The sequence below is a fragment of the Mercenaria mercenaria genome, chromosome 8 (assembly GCF_021730395.1).
Source record: "Mercenaria mercenaria strain notata chromosome 8, MADL_Memer_1, whole genome shotgun sequence".
Classification (NCBI taxonomy): domain Eukaryota; kingdom Metazoa; phylum Mollusca; class Bivalvia; order Venerida; family Veneridae; genus Mercenaria; species Mercenaria mercenaria.
In genome coordinates this window covers 7,193,577-7,213,679 of record NC_069368.1, presented here as the reverse complement: position 1 = coordinate 7,213,679, position 20,103 = coordinate 7,193,577, and the positions used below count along the sequence as shown (strand labels likewise).

Below are 20,103 nucleotides of genomic sequence, written 5' to 3'. Positions count from 1 at the left end.
TTCCATCATTTCTATTTAAGTACACTCAAAGCTGTGAGTAAGACCACCTGTAAACAGATACCTTCTAGACCTAAAGATGTACAGTTTCTTTTCCATTATAAATGTATATTGTATAAATGTTTATTTAAACATATAAATAAAGACTACAAGGTGGGACTGTTGTGGCTGAGTGGTTGATGTTGCTGACTTGGAATCACTTGCCCCTCACCTCTCTGGATTTGAAACTTGTTTGGAGTGTAAAATGGTTTCATATGAAGAAGCTAATGGCCTGATAAGGTTGGAAAGTGCTCTTTGCTTTTCATCTTGTCTCCTAAGATAGCTGTAGGTCTTGTATTGTAGAAAGTACAGGTAAGGGAGAGAATCCACCACCACCAAGTCCAACCAGTAGTCAGATGGGTCTCTGATTTCTGTAGATCTGAACAGTTCATACTTTAGTTCTTCTGGAACACAGTTAATTTCACATGGCAGAAATCTCACACAGAATGCTGTAGCATATTGTAGAGCTTCTTCATTATGATTGTCACATATTGCATTAAATCCTTCTCTCAGAGCTAGATGAATGAAATCGCAACATTTGCAAATAGGCTCAACAATGTTAAGGTCATAGTGTCCTTCAATATCTCTGAGTACTATTTCTGTTCTTTGAGTATCCCCTATACAGTAAAACATGGATGCTAGCTTCAGTTTACTAGATGCAACATCAGTGTTCAGACCCAGTGAGATCCAGCTGAGAGCTTCTGCTGATATACCATTGTACTGTTGAATGTTGAGGGAGGCCAGGACAGATCCCAGTGTTGTACAGAACCATGGTGCAAGAAGGATACAAGCTGTTCTGTCAAGTCCTTGACATTGATTAGAAGAAATGACTAGTTTGAAAATATATGTCCGTAATGTTTGTATAGCTACTTCATAGCTGCTGCTGCTAATATCATGTACATTTGTTATTATACTAAAATCAATTATCTGTGCATTTGAGTTTAACAATATTCCTGAAACTATGTCACTTATTTTGAATGGGCATACATTATATAAGTATAAATTATTCATTTTTAGCTGAAGTCTTGAACCAAGATCATCACACTTAATCCCTAGTAATGTTGTTCCTTCACTGTTTATAATGTACTGCAATATTTCAAGAATGTGAGGTTTAGATTCTTGAACAATATGTCCTACCATCAGATTGTTTCCTGGTATAATGAAATGTGGACAGTTGTCATTCAACACACTGTTGTACAGAACTGAAAGACACAATGATAGACAAAGAAGTAAGTTATTTTCTGTCCATAAATTAGCCTGTGCTTTTGCAGTTAAATGAAACAAAACTGTTTTACACATAAAACTTGAAATAGTATCTTCATAGAGTGGCTTGATGATTTTTTTAATATCATCTTATCACACATAAGCACCAAATCTGTGTGATATTGAGTGTTGACATCAACACCTTTTGCTAAGTAGATGTTGATTTCTCCATTCAAGCTCCGGTTTTCACTTTGCTTGCTTCCAACTCCACATCAAACACCAGTGTTGCTACAATTCTCTTCATATCATCTGAAGGCCAATGTCCTACACCTTGCTGGTCTAACCATTGTCTAGCTTGTAAAGGCCATGTTTGACAGGGTAAAGCAAAAACAGTATCAAAGTCATGAAACCCAGATTGTCCAGTTCGTGTATATGCTGGACCATGTCCTACTCCTAAAGCTGGACCATAAGCTGATACTTCTGCTGCTGCTGCTCCATCTGCTGCTGCTGTTTGTGCTACTTCTACAGACGGCAATGTATTCCTTAATAGTAATCTCTCTGACCTGTCTGTGAAATGGTATTCACTAGATACATCATCGTATGGAAGAGGAACATCATCCCTCAGAAATTGTAATAAACAGTAACCAGGTGATACAGTGTCATCCTGAAGCATCAATAGATTTACTACACCGGGTTGCCAGTCACTCCAGTCTTCTATCAGATTGAAACCAGTAACACAGAAAAGATTGTCAGTGTCTGAATAAAGTCCCAGTGTAGTAGTTCCCTCAGACTGACTGCCTAAGTGATACACTGTTTTATTTATATCATTTAGTGCACTGTTACATATAGATTCCATCAGCATCCATGTTCTTCTTCTTTTTAGCACAGTTCTTTCATCTACTCCTATATCAGCAAGAACTTCTGACAGTCTCACTGACACAGTTTGTGTATAATCAGGTGCTTGAAACATTCTGAAAATAGATTAACCTACAAACATGTAATTGCTTTGTAGACTGATCCCTGTCCATTGTATAGTATTTTCAGATAGTGTCTGCAGACTGATCCACAGTTCTTGATTTATTTCCCTTGGCAACAAATATATGTGCCTACAACTTCAGGTTAGACTTCAGGTTAGAAGTGAGAAAAGTGCTGCCTTAGAAGGCATTTAAGTATAGTATGAAATATGACAAAATTTGATACTTACACTTCCATTTTCTTATAAAATTATTCATATTGAATGTAAAACATGCTGTCTGAGAGTAAAAGCAGATCACATTAACCCTTACCCTGCTAAATTTCTATAATGAACTTTCCCATCTTTCAATGCGGACAGTACCATTAACTGTTAAAAGGAGTGCATACCAAAACGATGCTGACTGAATGGCAAACAATGCAGATCATGATCAGACTGTGCAGATGTGCAGGCTGCTCAAGATCTGCACTTGTTGCAAAGGCAGAATCAATCATGTCCAGTATATAGGGGTTAAAAATTTAAAATGAATTCAATTTAAATTCTATGAAAATAGGTACCTTTTGTTTTGTTGTGACGTCAACAAATTAATTATAAACCTGTTCTGATGTGTAATTATAGTACAGCAAAAATGTCAAACTTACTTAAATTTGTTTAAAATAACTTCAGCTGCGATAATATGTGAAAGTACCTTTGGCATGGTGTGAAGTCGTAACTTCTTCAAATTCCTGTGAATGCTTAAATAAACTGTTTAGTTACGGTCTATATTTGTAGGTTGATACTTGCTCTTTCTATTTTAACTGGAGAATAACTGATATTTGACCAGGTAGTAGTTACCTTTAGAATAGCGCAACGTTATCGTTTTTGAGATAAATAAAAGATAAAAATGTTTATATATGTGTTGAATTAAAATATGTACAGTGCAATCTGAGAATAACAAACACCTTTTGGAGAGAAAAGTTTGCCTGATTTGCATAAATGTTTGGTATTGTCAAATGCTTGCTTGATCTCTATTATAATAGAAAACCTTTGAATAACATTAATGTACCAGTTGATGGATCTTCATCAGATTTGGTCTGCAGCATAATTACAAGGTCCTCTTCCAAATTTATTCAAATGGGGGAATTTTGCCAATTTTTGAAGTCACTAGAGCTTAAAGTCTTGACCTCCTTGATGGATTTTCATCACACTTTGGTCTGTAACATCATTGTAAGATCTTCTCCCAAATTTTTATATGCCGAAGGGACATATTATGTTATACCCCCGGTGTCCGTCTGTCTGTCCATCCGTTAGCAATTCAGTGTCCGCTCTGTAACTCTTGAACCCCTTGAAGGATTTCGAAGAAACTTTACACAAATGTTCACCACATCGAGACGATGTGCAGAGGGTATGTTTCAGATGGCTTGCTTCAAGGTCAATGTCACACTTGGTGGTCAAAGGTCATATGAGTTTGTTTCATGTCCCCTTTGTTACTCTTGAACTGCTTGAAGGATTTCAAAGAAACTTGGCACAAATGTACACCACATCAAGATGACATGCAGAGCGCATATTACAGATGGCTTGCTTTAAGGTCAAGGTCACTCATAGGGGTCAATGGTCATATGACTTTGTTTTGTGTGTATATTGCTCTGCATTGCAGTGTTCTTATTTGGCAGATCCCTTTTTTGTTCACTTACAATAATTTTTATACGCCCGAAGGGACGTATTATGTTATGACGCTGGTGTCCGTCTGTCCGTCCGTCTGTCCGTCTGTCCGTTAGCAATTTCGTGTCCGCTCTGTAACTCTTGAACCCCTTGAAGGATTTCAAGGAAACTTGACACAAATGTTCACCACACCCAGACGACGTGCAGAGCGCATGTTCCGGATGTCTCGCTTCAAGGTCAAGGTCACACTTAGGAGTCAAAGGTCATATCAGTTTGTTTCGTGTCCGCTCTGTAACTCTTGAACCCCTTGAAGGATTTCAAAGAAACTTGACACAAATGTTCACCACACCAAGATGACGTGCAGAGCGCATGTTCCGGATGACTTGCTTCAAGGTCAAGGTCACACTTAGGGGTCAAAAGTCATATCAGTTTGTTTCATGTCCGCTCTGTAACTCTTAAACTGCTGGAAGGATTTCAAAGAAACTTGGCAGAAATGTTCACCACATTGCAACGATGTGCAGAGCGCATGTTCCGGATGACTCGCTACAAGGTCAAGGTCACACTTAAGGGTCAAAGGTCATATATGACTTTGCTTTGTGTATATTGCTCTGCATTGCAGTGCTCTTGTTTTTATTTGGCAGATCTCATTTTTTGTACTTACAATAATTTTTTTTTGAATTACTTCCCTTTTATGTTACTATAAATAGCTTATTTTGAAATTTTTTTATTATTGGCCGTAGGGAAAAACCGAGACCACTTTTCTGTGGTACAACATGGATGGTACCTCCAATTTTAAGGTGTATTTTTACATACCTGTACCTGATAAAGATTTTTTTGTAGACTTTGAATTTTTTTTTGTGGACTTAGATTTGTTTTTTGAAGTTTTCCTTTTGTTGTTCCAGTCCTTTGGGGCTTCAACAGTCAAGTTCTTAAAATTTTGCTCCTATCCTATGATGTAAGCCTTCTGGCGTATATTGCCCCGCTTGGCGGCGCTCTTGTTTTTAGCTCACCTGTCACAAAGTGACAAGGTGAGCTTTTGTGATCGCGCGGCGTCCGTCGTCCGTGCGTGCGTGCGTGCGTGCGTGCGTAAACTTTTGCTTGTGACCACTCTAGAGGTCACATTTTTCATGGGATCTTTATGAAAGTTGGTCAGAATGTTCATCTTGATGATATCTAGGTCAAGTTCGAAACTGGGTCACGTGCGGTCAAAAACTAGGACAGTAGGTCTAAAAATAGAAAAACCTTGTGACCTCTCTAGAGGCCAAATTTTTCATGAGATCTTCATGAAAATTGGTCAGAATGTTCACCTTGATGATATCTAGGTCAAGTTCGAAACTGGGTCACGTGGGGTCAAAAACTAGGTCAGTAGGTCTAAAAATAGAAAAACCTTGTGACCTCTCTAGAGGCCAAATTTTTCATGAGATCTTCATGAAAATTGGTCAGAATGTTCACCTTGATGATATCTAGGTCAAGTTCGAAACTGGGTCACGTGGGGTCAAAAACTAGGTCAGTAGGTCTAAAAATAGAAAAACCTTGTGACCTCTCTAGAGGCCATCTTTCTCAATGGATTTTCATGAAAATTGGTCAGAATGTTCACCTTGATGATATCTAGGTCAGGTTCGAAACTGGGTCACGTGGGGTCAAAAACTAGGTCAGTAGGTCTAAAAATAGAAAAACCTTGTGACCTCTCTAGAGGCCATATTTCTCAAGAGATCTTCATGAAAATCGGTCAGATTGTTCACCTTGATGATATCTAGGTCAAGTTTGAAACTGGGTCACGTGCGGTCAAAAACTAGGTCAGTAGGTCTGAAAATAGAAAAACCTTGTGACCTCTCTAGAGGCCATATTTTTTAATGGATCTTCATGAAAATTGGTCAGAATTTTTTATCTTGATGATATCTAGGTCACATGTGCTCAAAAACTACATCACTATGTCAAATAATAGAAATAACGACGTCATACTCAGTTCAGCACTGGGTCATGTGGGGATAGGTGAGCGATTCAGGACCATCATGGTCCTCTTGTTTTAAGATTAACTTCCCTTAGTTGTTACTATAAATAACCTATATTGTAACTTTTTTATAATTGACCATAGGACAAAACCACGACCACTTTTCTGTGGTACAACATAGATGTTACATTCAAATTTTAGGTGTATTTTAAGGTATCTCTGCCTGGTAAGGATTTTTTTGTGGACTTATAAAAACAAAAGAATTACAATAATTACTAAACAACTACAAAATTAAGATTCCATTTTCAAATATAGGTGTTATTTGCTAATTTGCTTTGACGGACTTATATTGTGACATTCTAGCACTCTTGTTAGGTGTATTCTGACATGTCTGTATCTGGTAAGGATTTTTTAGTGGACTTAGATTTTTTTTTGGAATTTCTTCCTTTTGTTGTTTCAGTCCTACAGGCTTCAACAGTCAAGTTCTTTAAATTTTGCTCCCATCCTCTGATAAAGCCCTTCGTGTGTATATTGCCCCACTTAGCGGAAGTCTTGTTTATAATTGTGGGGGAGGTATTTTGGCCCCTTGAAGGGGCCACTAGAAGTAAAAATAGAAAAAAACTTTAAACATTGAAACAGCTCTTCTCAAATACTAGTAGCATTTGATGAACCTTCCTGGTATGTAGTATCATTATAATGTCCTGACTTAAATTTATTTAAATGGGAACACATGGCACTTGTTAGGGGCTGCTAAAGGGGCTGTTATAGCTAGAATTAGAAATAATTTAAACAACTTCTTCTCATGAACCCTATTATGGAGGTTTTGTAGCGTCATTATAAGGTCTTCTTGCAATTTTATTCACACGGAGACATTTGACCCCATTTTGGATCACTAGATCTTAAAACAGAAGTACCTTTAAACAACTTCTTCTCATTAAGTGTTTGATGGGTCCTCATTAAATGAGCAGGCACCTGTATTAAGCTGTCAATTGCCTTAAACAGCAAGCCAACATCCTTTCCAAATTGACTTTTTGTTCTAATTCAAACTTTACTTCAGCTGCCACCAACCACATACAACCAGATTGTGTGGCTCCCTTGGCTGGCTGCTTGATATAGGTTTCACTGTATTATAAATGTCACATGATAGAAACAAATAGTCCTCCAACATGTGACCAGATTTACATCATTCAATTGTTTTACTATCAGTATTAAAGGCAAGCCCAGATATATGACGGGGCTTACATCATTTCATTGTTCTACTTTATCATGAATTAGTGTTGAAATATGTCTGATTGTCCCAAGTGTGCCATTTGAAAAATTCCATTGGCACCAGACACCTCATTGTTTAAACTCATTGACAGCATGATGTGACAGTTGAACATGCTCTAACATTGTAAAGTGCATTTTAAAGCTAATTGCGTTGTACCTGTCTGAACCCACTCAGAATTGAATCCTTGTTTAAAGAACAATTTAAATATTCATGATTATTTGATGCATAAATAGCTTATTTATTGTCACAGTAAATGCTCCATTGTCTTAGATAACTTACTTTGCTTTGTTGTATTTGATAATCAATACTGTTCCTTTGTCTTTGATATTAGGTTGCTTCCATTATATGAGAAAATGGTAAAAGAACTTGCCTGTGCAATTAAAAATTAGGAGTAAATTTATTTCAAATGGAGACAATGATTAAATGATAAAACCGTCCTGTATCAGGTTCTGTCCACCTCATTATATTCTGTTGCTGCCAAACGTGGATACAGAATGTATAAATTATGTTTACAAAGTCTTAGACAAGTTTGATTACAGCTAGAGGTATGGCTCCTGAATTAGTACAATATCAGTAATACAATGTCAGATATCTGAAATAAGAATTAATGAATGTAAGAAATAACAAAGAATTAATATATTTAATATTTGTAACAAAACATGTGACAGTCAAATTATTAATAGTGGAATTATGACCCTCTAGTCAATGCTTTGAGCTTATAAGGTATATTGCAAAGTTTGTAAGTACATGTTGTTTCTAAATAATATTGTGTTTACATGTCTGGTCCTTTTCTTGGTAAGGAAAGTCACATGTAACTTATGCTTTCCATGGATTTATGCCTCTCAACATTATAACAGTATATGATTTACCTAATGCCACTTCTGTGGATTTATGCCTCGCAATGTTATAACAGCATATAATTTATTCAATCTTATGCAGCTTTTCCTTGGATTTATGCCTCGCAGTGTTATAACGGTGTATAATTTATTCAATCTTAGGCCACTTTCCCTTGGATTTATGCCTCACAGTGTTATAAGTGTATATAATTTATTCAATTTTATGCAACTTTCCCATGGATTTATGCCTTGCGGTGTTATAGCGACATATAATCTATTCAATCTTATGCCACCTTTTCGTGGATTCGGTCTCTTAAGGTTAAATCACCATACATGCATTCCACAAAATGCAATTAATGAAAATATATCTGTTTTTGACAGAAAGACTGTTTCCTTCTAAAAGAAAACAACAAAAATACCAATAATCATATATACAGCAAACAGCAAAATATTTTCTGGAAACAATTTCAAATTGTTAGAAAGTGCTGAAAATTGACTCCTCACCAGCAAAAGAACAAAGAAAAAGGAGAAAAAAGAAGTCCACGCGCATGCATTTAGATGGGGTGACCCCTGCATGTGAACCCTGGCTTTTGACCAATGCAAATGCGACTCGTTTTCAGGTTTACCCTGTGTACTCCCATTTTCTTTACTTCGGGAAAAGCTGAAGGTCATCTGACTATCATTTTCTGTGTTGTCAAAAACAAACGAATGCCTGGTGAGATTGTGTAAAAATGTGCTGGCCTTCCTAAGGATATGCATTGATGGATTATCTTAGTACTACAAACAAACATTCCCCACAATGAGACAATTTGTCAACGTATGATCTATACTTGGTTAAAGTATGGTTAAAGGTCAAGGTCACTGTTCAAGTTCAAGTAAAAATTTTGTTTCTGCGCCATTACTGGTAATTGCATTGAAGAATTTTTTCGTACTAAAATGTTCCCCATGATAAGACTATGTGTCACACACATGACCCATCGTTGTTGGTCAAAGGTCAAGGTCACTATTGAAGGTCAAGTAAATTAATTTTTTCATCTGTAGAGGACTTCTGTATTGCCAGTTCTTAATACAGGTGGCCACAAAGGCTGGTTCAGATGTATTCATGTAGACTTTAGTCTATATAAAGTAATGTTTAACTTAATACAAAGCTTTTGGCAGCTAGATATGTGTAAACAGTGGCAGAACAAAATGTTGACATAAGAATTATACAATTTTTTGGGGGTAACACTTGTACCCACAGAACATACACAAAAGTTAAAAGAGGGTTCCTGTTGGACAAAGTGATAACTTTTTCACTATCTTTTATTGTAAACATTATGAATTGATTGCTCAGCACTTCTAGTGAGATGGGACTATTTCCTGAACAAATAAAAACACATTAGCTGTAGGATATTTGTTCTGAAAATATCAATATTACAGAAAATAGTCCTTTCTGTTGTCATAATTCCTAATGTTATGTCCATATTGTTCTTTCTGAATAGAGCACTTAGCTCCCTTTTGAAAAGCTTTTTCAGTAAGTACAGTAGAAGAAGGGTTGGCTTTGTGGCATTGAGCGACTTTCAGTTCTCTTGTTTATAACCAACAGATTTCAGATAATTAAATAAAATGCTTTTGACTGGTTGTCAGCAAAATTTCTTGGCATTTGTTAATTGTTCTATTGTAATTTGGTCACCTGGGTGGGTTTCATCATAATACTGTAAACAAGGGTAGGGGGAGTCATTTTTAGCTCCACTTTAAGGAGAAAAGGGGTGCTTTTCTACTTGTGTCGGCATTGGTGTAAGCTTTCTTGGTTAAAGTTTTTCGGCAACCTTTGTTTTTCTTTCATATCTTTGTTACTATTTCTTATATCTTACTGTAAGTTCACATAAACATTGTCCAGCATACAAACAAAATATGTGCAGGGGCTGGGCCTATTATACATAAGGTCAAGGTCACCAGGGTGTTATACTTGGGTTATTTTTAAGATTAAGTTTTTCGGCAACCTTTGGTTTTCTATCATATCTTTGTTACTATTGCTTATATCTTACTGTAAGTTCACATAGACATTGTCCAGCATACAAAAAAGTATGTGCAGGGGCTGGGCCCAGTATACATAAGGTCAGGGTCACCAAGGTGTTATACTTTGGGTTATTTTTAAGGTTAAAGTTTTTCGGCAACCTTTGGTTTTCTGTCATATCTTTGTTACTATTGCTGATGTCTTACTGTAAGTTCACATAAACATTGTCCAGCATACAAGCAAAGTATGTGCAGGGGCTGGGCCCATTATAGCCAAGGTCAAGGTCACAAAGTGTTATACTTGAATTATTTTCATGTAAATTTTTTCCAAAGCTTCGTTTTAGACTATTAGGTACTTCAAGGTATGACTGAAGTTAAAATATTTCTTTATAATCATCATCTGCATTTGTGGTTACAATCCCATAACTCTAATATATTTTTGATAGAATTCTGCCCCTTTCATACTTCAAGTTTTTTGGCAATCTTCGGTTTCTGGATATAACTAGTACAATATAAGATTTATCATCATCATCTGCATGTGTGGTTACAATCCCCATAACTCTGGATTTGTATTTTTGACCAAATTATACCCCTTTCATACTTAAATTATTTGACAAACTGCGTTTTCCAGACATAACTTCAGTAAATTCATTTTACTGTCAAATCGTCTAATAGTGGGGCGCGCTCACACAGTCTTACGGACAGCTCTTGTTAAAATTGATATTTGATATTTTTTTTCCAAAAATATATTTCATTTTTCACTGAAATTATTAGGTATACAGTCAAACCTGTGTTAAAGACCACCTCTGAACAGACACCACCTGGCTCTAAAGACCGCATGTTTTGTTTCCTATTTTAACATTAACAGTGTATTTTAACCTGTGAATAAAGACCACCTCCCAATAAAGACCACATTTTGGCTCTTCAAAGGGTGGTCTTTATAGACAGGTTTGACTGTATTTCACTTATTATAATTGCCTGTTTAGTAAGTAATTGGTTCCTGTAATGAATCACATTTGTACTATAAATAATTGAAAACTGAACTAAATAATACACAGAAGATTTCTTGTTGCAATGTTTCAGGCGACAGTCTAAATTTTGAGATTGAAAATGAATCCTAGGCTGTATTACATGATGGTAGCAGACTAAAATCCAAATATTTTCTTGTTCAAACTCAACATTTATGGTGTAATTTAAACTTCTGATAGTTATCAATCACATGTTTTTTTCCTAGATCTACTAGTCATAAAGTGATAGAAAACTTAAGCTCCAACAAGAAATCTTGTTACTTGGCCTTCTCTACTGCAGAATAGGGTTGTAAATTTTGTGATAACAGGATAGGTCAAACTGTAACAGAACTACATCCTGTTGAGTATCTTGTGATGTCACCTGTGATGATCTTGTGAAGAATGTTTTAAAAATCCTCATTTCACATGAGCAGTTGAAGACTTGAAATTATGTTGTAACATGTTATTTATCCTGTTGTAACATGTGTTTATCATGTTGTAACTAGCTTACATTCTGTTGTAATGAGCTAGTAACAAGTTTTGTTTAACACATGTGCATTGAAAAGAGTAATATTCTGTTGTTACAATCTTTCATGCTGACAGATTTTATGTGGTAACAGATGTAGTGTGGAATCATCTTGTTGATTGTCTTGTCATGTTGTAGGTTGTCTTGTGGTAACAAGAATGAGAGATCACCATCTTGTTGAGCACTGGCTGTCTTGTTGATTATCCTGTCATATTAAATGTCATCATGTAGTAACAGGAGTTAGAGGAGACTATCTGGTTAAATGTAAACAAGTCACATCGTTACCAAAATTCAAAGACACGGCCTTGTTTATACTCTTAGTACTTATAGTAGTAAGAGGAAATTACTTTGATGATTTCAGCTTTATCCTGTGGTAACTTGAATGAGAGATAACTGTCTCGTAGACTGTCTATTTGTTGAATATGAAGTAAGAAACTGTCATTTTGATTGTTGTCCTGTTGAAACAGAAGTAAGAGATTGTCTTGTTGACTGCTGTCAAGTTGTAACAAGAGAAATAGGAGACAGACTTGTTGGCTGATGTCATGTTGAAACAGGAGTTAGAGGAGACTGCCTAGTTGATGGTTCCTCAGTTCTTGTACAACACAAAAATCCTGCAAAACAGTGAAAAGTTTGAAAATGATAGCCTTGCTGGTTAATTAATTGAATGCAAATGCAGTCTTTAGTGCTGTTAACCTAGTTCTGTTAAGATGACTATCCTAGTTTATTTATGGTAACTCAGGGTTGAGAAAATGATTAAGTTTGAGCTTCTCTAGCTCATCTTACAGCTTTACTGATTCCTTTTTCCATACTTAGAAGTTTTCTTAGTACATAGTTATAGGGTAATTATGAAGGAAACAAGCATTTTAGGCAGAGTGAAAATGTAACTGAGGAGGGCATAATAATTATGATGCATTGAAGTAAGATGGTAGAAGAAAATCTAATATTTATTTAATCAAGAAATAAGCAGCTTTTACAAGGTCATTAAGGCAGCATTGAAGAGAATTAATACTTTAGAAAGGAAAAGGATACTTTCTACACAATCACAAGAAAAATATATCATATCTAAAGATAGTTGCCAACTAAGAGATAAACATCACACTAGCTAGTAAGAGTCAGGAAGTAGGATTAAGTTTTGGTCAAACACATGAAAGCTTGTGCCCATGACATTAAATTATCATTATAGCAACATAATTGTGATTGTATATCTAAATATATATCAAAACAAAATGGCAACAAAAGATACAAAAAAATGGTGGCTGATCCAAAAACGATAGTATGGTCACATGATTTAAAAATATCTCGTAAAATGGTCAGATATGAATTTTAAGAAAAAAAAACATACCTATGCTTTAATTTTATCAAAAATATAGGTGCAACCTGCCCATTAGTTGTGTAGAGGAATTTTCGTCTTTTGCCTTTATCAAGATAGACAGAATTTCCTGGGGAGCCTCATCTGCAAATATATTTTTTTTAAGAATTTAAAGCGATTTTTTTCACACAATTTAGGCCTTACCCTGCTAAATTTCTATAATGAACTTGTCCGTCTTTCAATCTGGACAGTACCATTTACTGTTGAAAGGGATGCATACCAAAAATATACTGACTGAATGGCGAACAGTATAGATTTTGATTAGACTGCACAGATGTGCAGGCTGATCATGATCTGCACTGATCGCTAAGGCAGAATCGATCATGTCCAGCATGATAAGGGTTGGGCATTTATTTTTCTCTCATAAACCAATTGAATGTGTGGATGCTGTGGAAGTAACCAGTAATACAAACTTACTGAAATTTGAATTTATAAATTACTAAACATATAGTGCAGAAGGTTGTAAACCATTGCAATGCTTTTAAAATAATGGAGAAAAACAACATTCTTTATTGTTTTTTTATGCCCCCGAAGGGAGGAATATTAGATTTCAACTGTCTGTCCGTTCGTTCGTTAGTTCATTCGTCACAACGTTAACTTTTTGCATTAAGGCACTTTACTCGTAAACCACTGCACCCAGGACCTTCAAACTTCACATGCTGATAGTACTTATTGAGTACACGACCCCTACTGACTTTGGGGTCACCAGGTCAAAGGTCAAGGTCACCAGGTTAAAGGTCAAGGCGCTGCGGGGGCATTTGTCACCATTAGTGACAGCTCTTGTTTTACCATTATCTAACACTTATTTTCAATCATGTTTATAATATCATTTTTCAGTGTTATATATACAGTCAAACTCGCTTTATACAAACTCATCCGGACCTAAGAAATATGTTCGTATCAAACGAAATTCGTATTAATGAATGTATGACCAGATAATTTGTCCGAGCAATTTGGGCAGTATCACCAGTATCATCGGTGAATAGTTTCCAATATTATGATACATGAAAGTAGTTAATAGTTTTAAACTGATTAAGTTAATTCATTCAGATAACATTGAAATTACTCAAGAAACATCATACTTAATCAGGTAAATCTGTATTGATTTAAATTTTAATGTGCGGTCGAGGTCAAGAGCGCCAAATTATATCCACCGCCAATATTGAAGCTTGTACTAAATAACAAGCATTCTAAGAGGTATAAAAGTTTGTATATTTTGGAAGACACAGCCTACCCGTATTGACACTAGAACGTCAATAATGTGTTTAAAATTATTTACACCTCTTTAAATCTTGACCTATTAATTGATTAAATTATTTTATATTGACATGATACACAAAGGACCGAGTGTTTGTTTGTGAATATGTGTGAACTAATCCATTGTCCAATTACCAAGTGGCACAAGCTTGACCATATTATTATTTTCAACACATTTTATAACGGCCCCAACTTCTAAAATTAATTCGTATCAAAAGATGGAAAAGTATAATATTTAAGCTTATTGGAACTTCCAAAATGTGTTCGTATTTACAGATTATTCGTATCAAGCGAGTTCGCTATTACTGAAATAATGTTACAAAGAAAATAGAAGGACTCGGCCGGGGAATTCGGACTTTGTTCGTTTAATCCGAAAATTCGTATCAAGCAAGTTCGTATTAAGTGGACTGGACTGTACATTCTGTGCCAAACATTTTTGAAAAATTTTAAGCCTTCTGCGGGCAAATAGCTTTAAAAGAAGAATTTGATGGAGATGTAAATATTTAATAAGAAACTATTCCTGAAATGGGAAGGGAAATGATTCATTGTTCATAAATAGAAAAACAGGATAGGAAGTCATTTATGAATAGATTTTAATCTCAGGTGTGATATCTTTATTAGATTTTTTGAAAGGTGGTTTATTAAAATTTGATGAGTTTATTTCCTATCAAGAAATTCTGCTGTCTTGTAAAGAATAGGCAAGTATGCATTAGTAGTCTCCTAGGTACTGTTGCACTTAAGTAGTTTTAGACCTTAAAGTTGAACCTGTTTCACTGGCCATCTGTATTAAGCAACCTCTTGCCTTAGGCAGCCAGTCAGCTAACTTTCAAAATTGACATTTTGCCCTAATTTTAGCTTGTCTTAAGCAGTCAGATGATGTTGTTCCCTTTAGTAGCTGCTAAATACAGGTTAGACTGTAATTGTAAAACTCTTTGCCATTAAAGAGTTTGGTTTAGTAGGTTTAATTATAAAATTAATTTGATACCTTTCCTGAGAAATACAAATCTGCACTTTACATGTATATGTAGACCCTAGCTGTATGTCTTTACCTCAGTGCAAAAGTGGATAAGCCCTTCTTCCTTTTAATGCACTTAACCATTTTTTGCGCTTAGGAAACAAATAGTTTCTTATTATGTATTTAGATGATTTTGATATTAAAAGTGGCATATTGATAAGAAATAAGATAAAAAAAAAAACAACAACAGATGGATGAAAAGTCAAGAAATAAAGTTGTAAAACTATGAAAGGCAGGAGTGTTTAAAGACAGACAGATTAGTGTTACAAACTACTTAAAGGTAATACCAGCAAATTCCTTTGGAAGAACAGAATGCAACCAAAAAAAAATAAAAGCAGACTTAGTTTTAGTACTGATGAAAAGTGCAACATTCCTCATGCCCTCTAGCAATGACTTTCATAGACCCTGTTATGAACTTACTTTGAATTGACTTCATAGTCACAAAGTATAAGTGATAATAAGAGCAGCATTTTTTGAGTAACAAAAAGTGAACTTACTTCGCACCACTATGGGTTCGAAACCTTGCTTGGGATGTGGAATTCATTCAAGTGAGGAAGTCATCCAGCTGGCTTGGGGAAGGAATTGGGTGCCTGCCTGTGATGAAATGATTCCTAGAGGGGCACTTGGGTTCTGCCTCCACTATCATAAAATGAAAAGTCGCCATATGAATTATGTCAGTGTGACATTAAATCCAAATGAGAAAAGAAAGTAAGAAATGAAGCAGATGTGAGAAAGATGCTGCTAAAATAATATGCTACATGCCTCAAGTAGAACGAGAATATGAGGAAGTTGAATGACTAGTCTTACTTCCACGATTCCCGTACATATTCTCCATCAACGGAAATACCGTCTCTTGTCCACTTCCACTTCGGCTTGCTCGGAATGTTAGTCTTGGTTTTGGTTTGCGTCGCTTTCGGCATGTCCGACACACTATCTTCATAAATTCTCTTCTGAATGCCTGGCCGGTAATACAGTATAAGAAGAAGTTTATGGAGTGATTGATATACATGAAAATATAGCAGATAACTTTGATTAGAAAGAAATTAGCAGCTTTTGTCACCGTGTCACCTTTTAGAGGTAAGACAGTGTACAGTGCGCTAGGCGTCGTCGTTATAATCCATACAAAGGAGATGCAAAGCAGTGTTATAGCCAGTCGGCGATGATTATATCTTGTTCGTTTGTCCGCTCGTGTCATTTGACTAGAAATAATCTGTCTATGTTTGATTAAGCTTATTATTATTAGAACGTTGAAAACTAACAATGACACAAATGGTACAAACGAATAAAGTGTTAAATGCACCCATGGTAAAACCTCTTCGTACAGAAATCTATTATTTTGTAACATTGCGCATGTCTTGCGCCCACTTTTTGGGTCAGTAATCAGATCTGCTGTCCAGAAGAGGTGAGCGTTCAGTAAGAAAAAGCCCAGTCCAATCCCAAGAGTTGTAAGTTTGGCACGCTTTGCACTACATATAGATGTCGCTTTAAGAGGAAACCACACAACTATAAACCTCTCGACTGTCACTGCGACTATAAGCCATGCCGACATGTGAAGGCTGAAATACGTGAGGAATGTAAATAATTTACAGCTTGCATCAGAAATATGTAGCATTTCAAATCCAGAACACAGCCGAAACCAGGTCTTAAACGCACTCATAAATAGAACGATTGTATCAGCAATGGCTAAAACAGCAAGGTAGAAAAATGTTGAAGTTTGTCGCATTTCTCTTTGTAGCATCACAATAAAGCTGAAAATATTTCCAATTGTCCCGACTGTTATAATGATAGGCAACAACCACATAAGTAGTCCCAGTGCAAGCTTGTATGTTGGGTTAGATAACAGGCTGCCTCCGCCATCTGGCTGTGTAACATTGTGGCTGTCTTGCAAGCTGCCTTGACCAGATGAATTCGTTTCTGAGACATTGTAGTCTAAATTTGTTATATCATCCAAAAGTGTGTAGTTTCCTATACTTTGTGTATTCATGATCCTCATAAACGCTTTAATGAAATTAACAAAAAAAATTCATAATTAACTCCTGATTGTGATAACTAACAAAAACTCTGTTACAATTTGAAATAGTGTTCCACTGCATGACACTGAAGAAAACCGATTCCATTTGTCATTATACAAAAGTAAATCTCTTGTTAATTGGAAATTATTTCGCAGGGTGTTTCGTAATCTGCCAGTAAGAGTTCTATACTCTGTCTCTGTCAGTATCCACTGTGTTATTGGCATTCTTACTGTCACTTTGACCAATAGTGCGAGGAGACAATATCTTATTGTATTTGCAGATTGATATGTCTCCATGGTTGTGGGAGATAGTACCATGTGTTCCTGATTTCTTGTCATGGCATTCCACTTGACTGAATTTTAACAGAACTTCAGAACTTAAGAATTTTATCATTATTTTGGTGTTGTTAAAGCTACTTGTAGGCGTAAGTGACAGACTGACCTTAATATATACACAGTATTGAGACTAAACTGCTGTGCACTAGGAGCCTTGTGTGGCTGAGTGGTTAAGGTAACAGATTGAATCCCTTCCCCCTCACCATTTTAGGTTTGAGTTCTGCTAAGAACTTGGTCTTTACTGTTTGCAACCAGTCAGTAAATTTTCAGTGAACACCCTTTTGAATAATATTAGTGGCACTGACCAGTCCATGTTAGAAATATGGCAGGGTAAAGGTTAAAACCAGTTTACCTGTGAATATCATGCACCCTCTACTTAGGTGTCAGTGGTTATGCCTAGGTGCGTACCCATGCCTGAAATATTACTTGTAGGAGCACCTGGAAACTTCCTGCACCACGAAATGTTGTAAAGCTGTTGTATTGTTATAATGTCCACCTTAGCACAAAAACTGGCTAAGTGCTTCTTTATTTCTATGCATTTATTCACTTTTTGCCCTGAGGTGTCAGTCAGATTGCCCAGCAAAATAATGAAATAAAACTGTGTGCTAAAAGAATCCACCGTACAATATTCAGACCATCGCAGTCTTTCAGACCACACAGGAAGAGGTTGAGCACAAATAAATAAACCTTGTCTGCTTTAAATGGAAATGCAAGAAAATTCCTCTGTGATCTCGTTTCTTGTTTAGAAAAGGAATCAGATACAATAGATGAACAAACATCATTTTATTTGCATTGTTACATAATTCACATTTTCTAGTAATTTATTGTATTGTGCTAACTTTTATTCTTGGAGATCTAATGTTACAGAATAAAGGATTAGCTCTGACCAGGCTGCACGATAAACATGGCTTATACATTAATTAATATGCGGAAAAGGAGAATTGAGTGAGCTAAGCTGGGATTGTAGAAATGGGGGTGTATCTATTTTCATAAAGAAATATTACAAACCGAGAAGTATAAAATTCTTTACATCAAAAGAAAAACGTGATGAAATTGTTTACCCAAACGAAGTGAATGTCGTAATCCATGTTTATACAGCACTTACATTATTTTATGTGGGAGGGTTGACGTATAATGACGTGAATATTGATAATGTAAAGAATTGATTTAAATAATGGATGCGTTTCAGCATCTCGACAGCACACTATCAGTTCATCCTTTAAGGCTGGTTTGCATTTTATAAAAAAACTGTAAATTTGTTATTAGTTGCATTACTACTATTTTGCAGTTCGCTAGATGACAGCAATTTAAAAATTTGTGATTCTTTTGAAAATTAAGGCTACCACGTTTATGCGATTAAATGAGTCAGTGTTGGGTTTGATTGGTAGACGTTTACCAAACTTATACCCAGTTAAACGAAAAATCACCATTCAAACCATCAAAGTCTTAACTTGTTCATAAAACTGAACAAAAGAAATGTTTTTCTTTTTTCTGCCTGTTAATGGTATTAGGTGTCTTTTCACAGAAAGCCGCCATATTTGCACACTTGTTTGATAAGGATTAAATTCCATTAACTGGACGGCTGTATACAGCACTGAATTTGATTTGATTGAAATCAGTTGTTGCACTTTACAGTGAAATCGCATGAAATAGTGCCAAATATAGTGCTGAAATGTCAAAACAGTCTCAACTTGGAACTTTGAATTTGTGATAATTTTTCCTGTTAAATTAGAGAAAAAAATGCTTTTACATTTACAGAATGGAAAAGGCCATCCAGAGTCATGTCTGAAGGCAATAATTGAAGGCCTTCTGATCATGCAAACTTTTACTTAAGTAAATGTGGGAGCCTTACTTCAATTCATTGGCATAAGATTATATTATACAGTTATGTTCAAAACATCTTCTGCACAGGCACCTGAATTTGTGGATTCAGTAAATAGACTGGAATGTTCTTTCTTTGATTTAGATTAATGGATTGACACATGAAGAGTGATGATGTACACCATGTTGTTTAACATTTTTATGCCCTCCCTTCGAAGAAGGAGGGGTATATTGTTTTGCAGATGTCTGTCGGTCGGAATGTAGACCAATCCGTTTCCGGATGATAACTGAAGAAACCTTGGGCCTAGGATCATGAAAGTTGATAGGGAGGTTAGTCATCACCAGCATATGACCCCAATTGATTTTGATATCAGTATGTCAAATGTCAAGGTCACAGTGACCCTGAACAGTCAAATGGTTTCCGGATGATAACTCAAGAACGCTTAGGCCTAGGATCATCATAGATAATAGGGAGATTGGTCATGAGCAGAAGATGACCCCTATTGATTTTGAGACCAGTAGGTCAAAGTTCAAGGTCACAGTGACCCAGAACAGTTAAACGGTTTCCAGATGATAACTCAAGAATGGTTGGGCCTAGGATCGTTAAAGTTAATAAGGAGGTTGGTCATCACCAGCAGATGACCCCTATTGATTTTGAGATCAGTAGGTCAAAGGTCAAGGTCATAGTGACCAAGACAGAAAAACGGTTTCTGGATGATAACTCAAGAATGCTTGGGCCTAGAATCAGGAAAATTGATGGGGAAATTGGTCATGATCAGCAGATGACCCCTGTTGAAATTGATGTCATTAAGTCAAAGTTCAAGGTCACATTGGCCAGGAACAATTAAACGGTTTC

The 20,103-nt window shown here is 35.9% G+C and overlaps 2 protein-coding genes across 9 annotated transcripts in view; one reads left to right on the top strand and one right to left on the bottom strand.

The window, feature by feature from the left end:
- Nucleotides 1-20,103, top strand: part of LOC123523117 (transient receptor potential cation channel subfamily M member 3-like) — a 213,839-nt gene that overhangs the window by 153,333 nt on the left and 40,403 nt on the right. The gene's annotated exons all lie outside the window — the stretch shown is intronic.
- On the bottom strand, nt 10,957-17,284 carry LOC123523119 (probable G-protein coupled receptor 139). The gene is made up of 2 exons (XM_045300763.2): nt 15,887-17,284; nt 10,957-12,049 (listed from the first exon to the last, which is right to left on the bottom strand). The coding sequence occupies exons 1-2, from the start codon at nt 17,070-17,072 to the stop codon at nt 11,979-11,981; spliced, it is 1,257 nt and encodes a 418-aa protein (XP_045156698.1). The 5' UTR covers nt 17,073-17,284; the 3' UTR covers nt 10,957-11,978.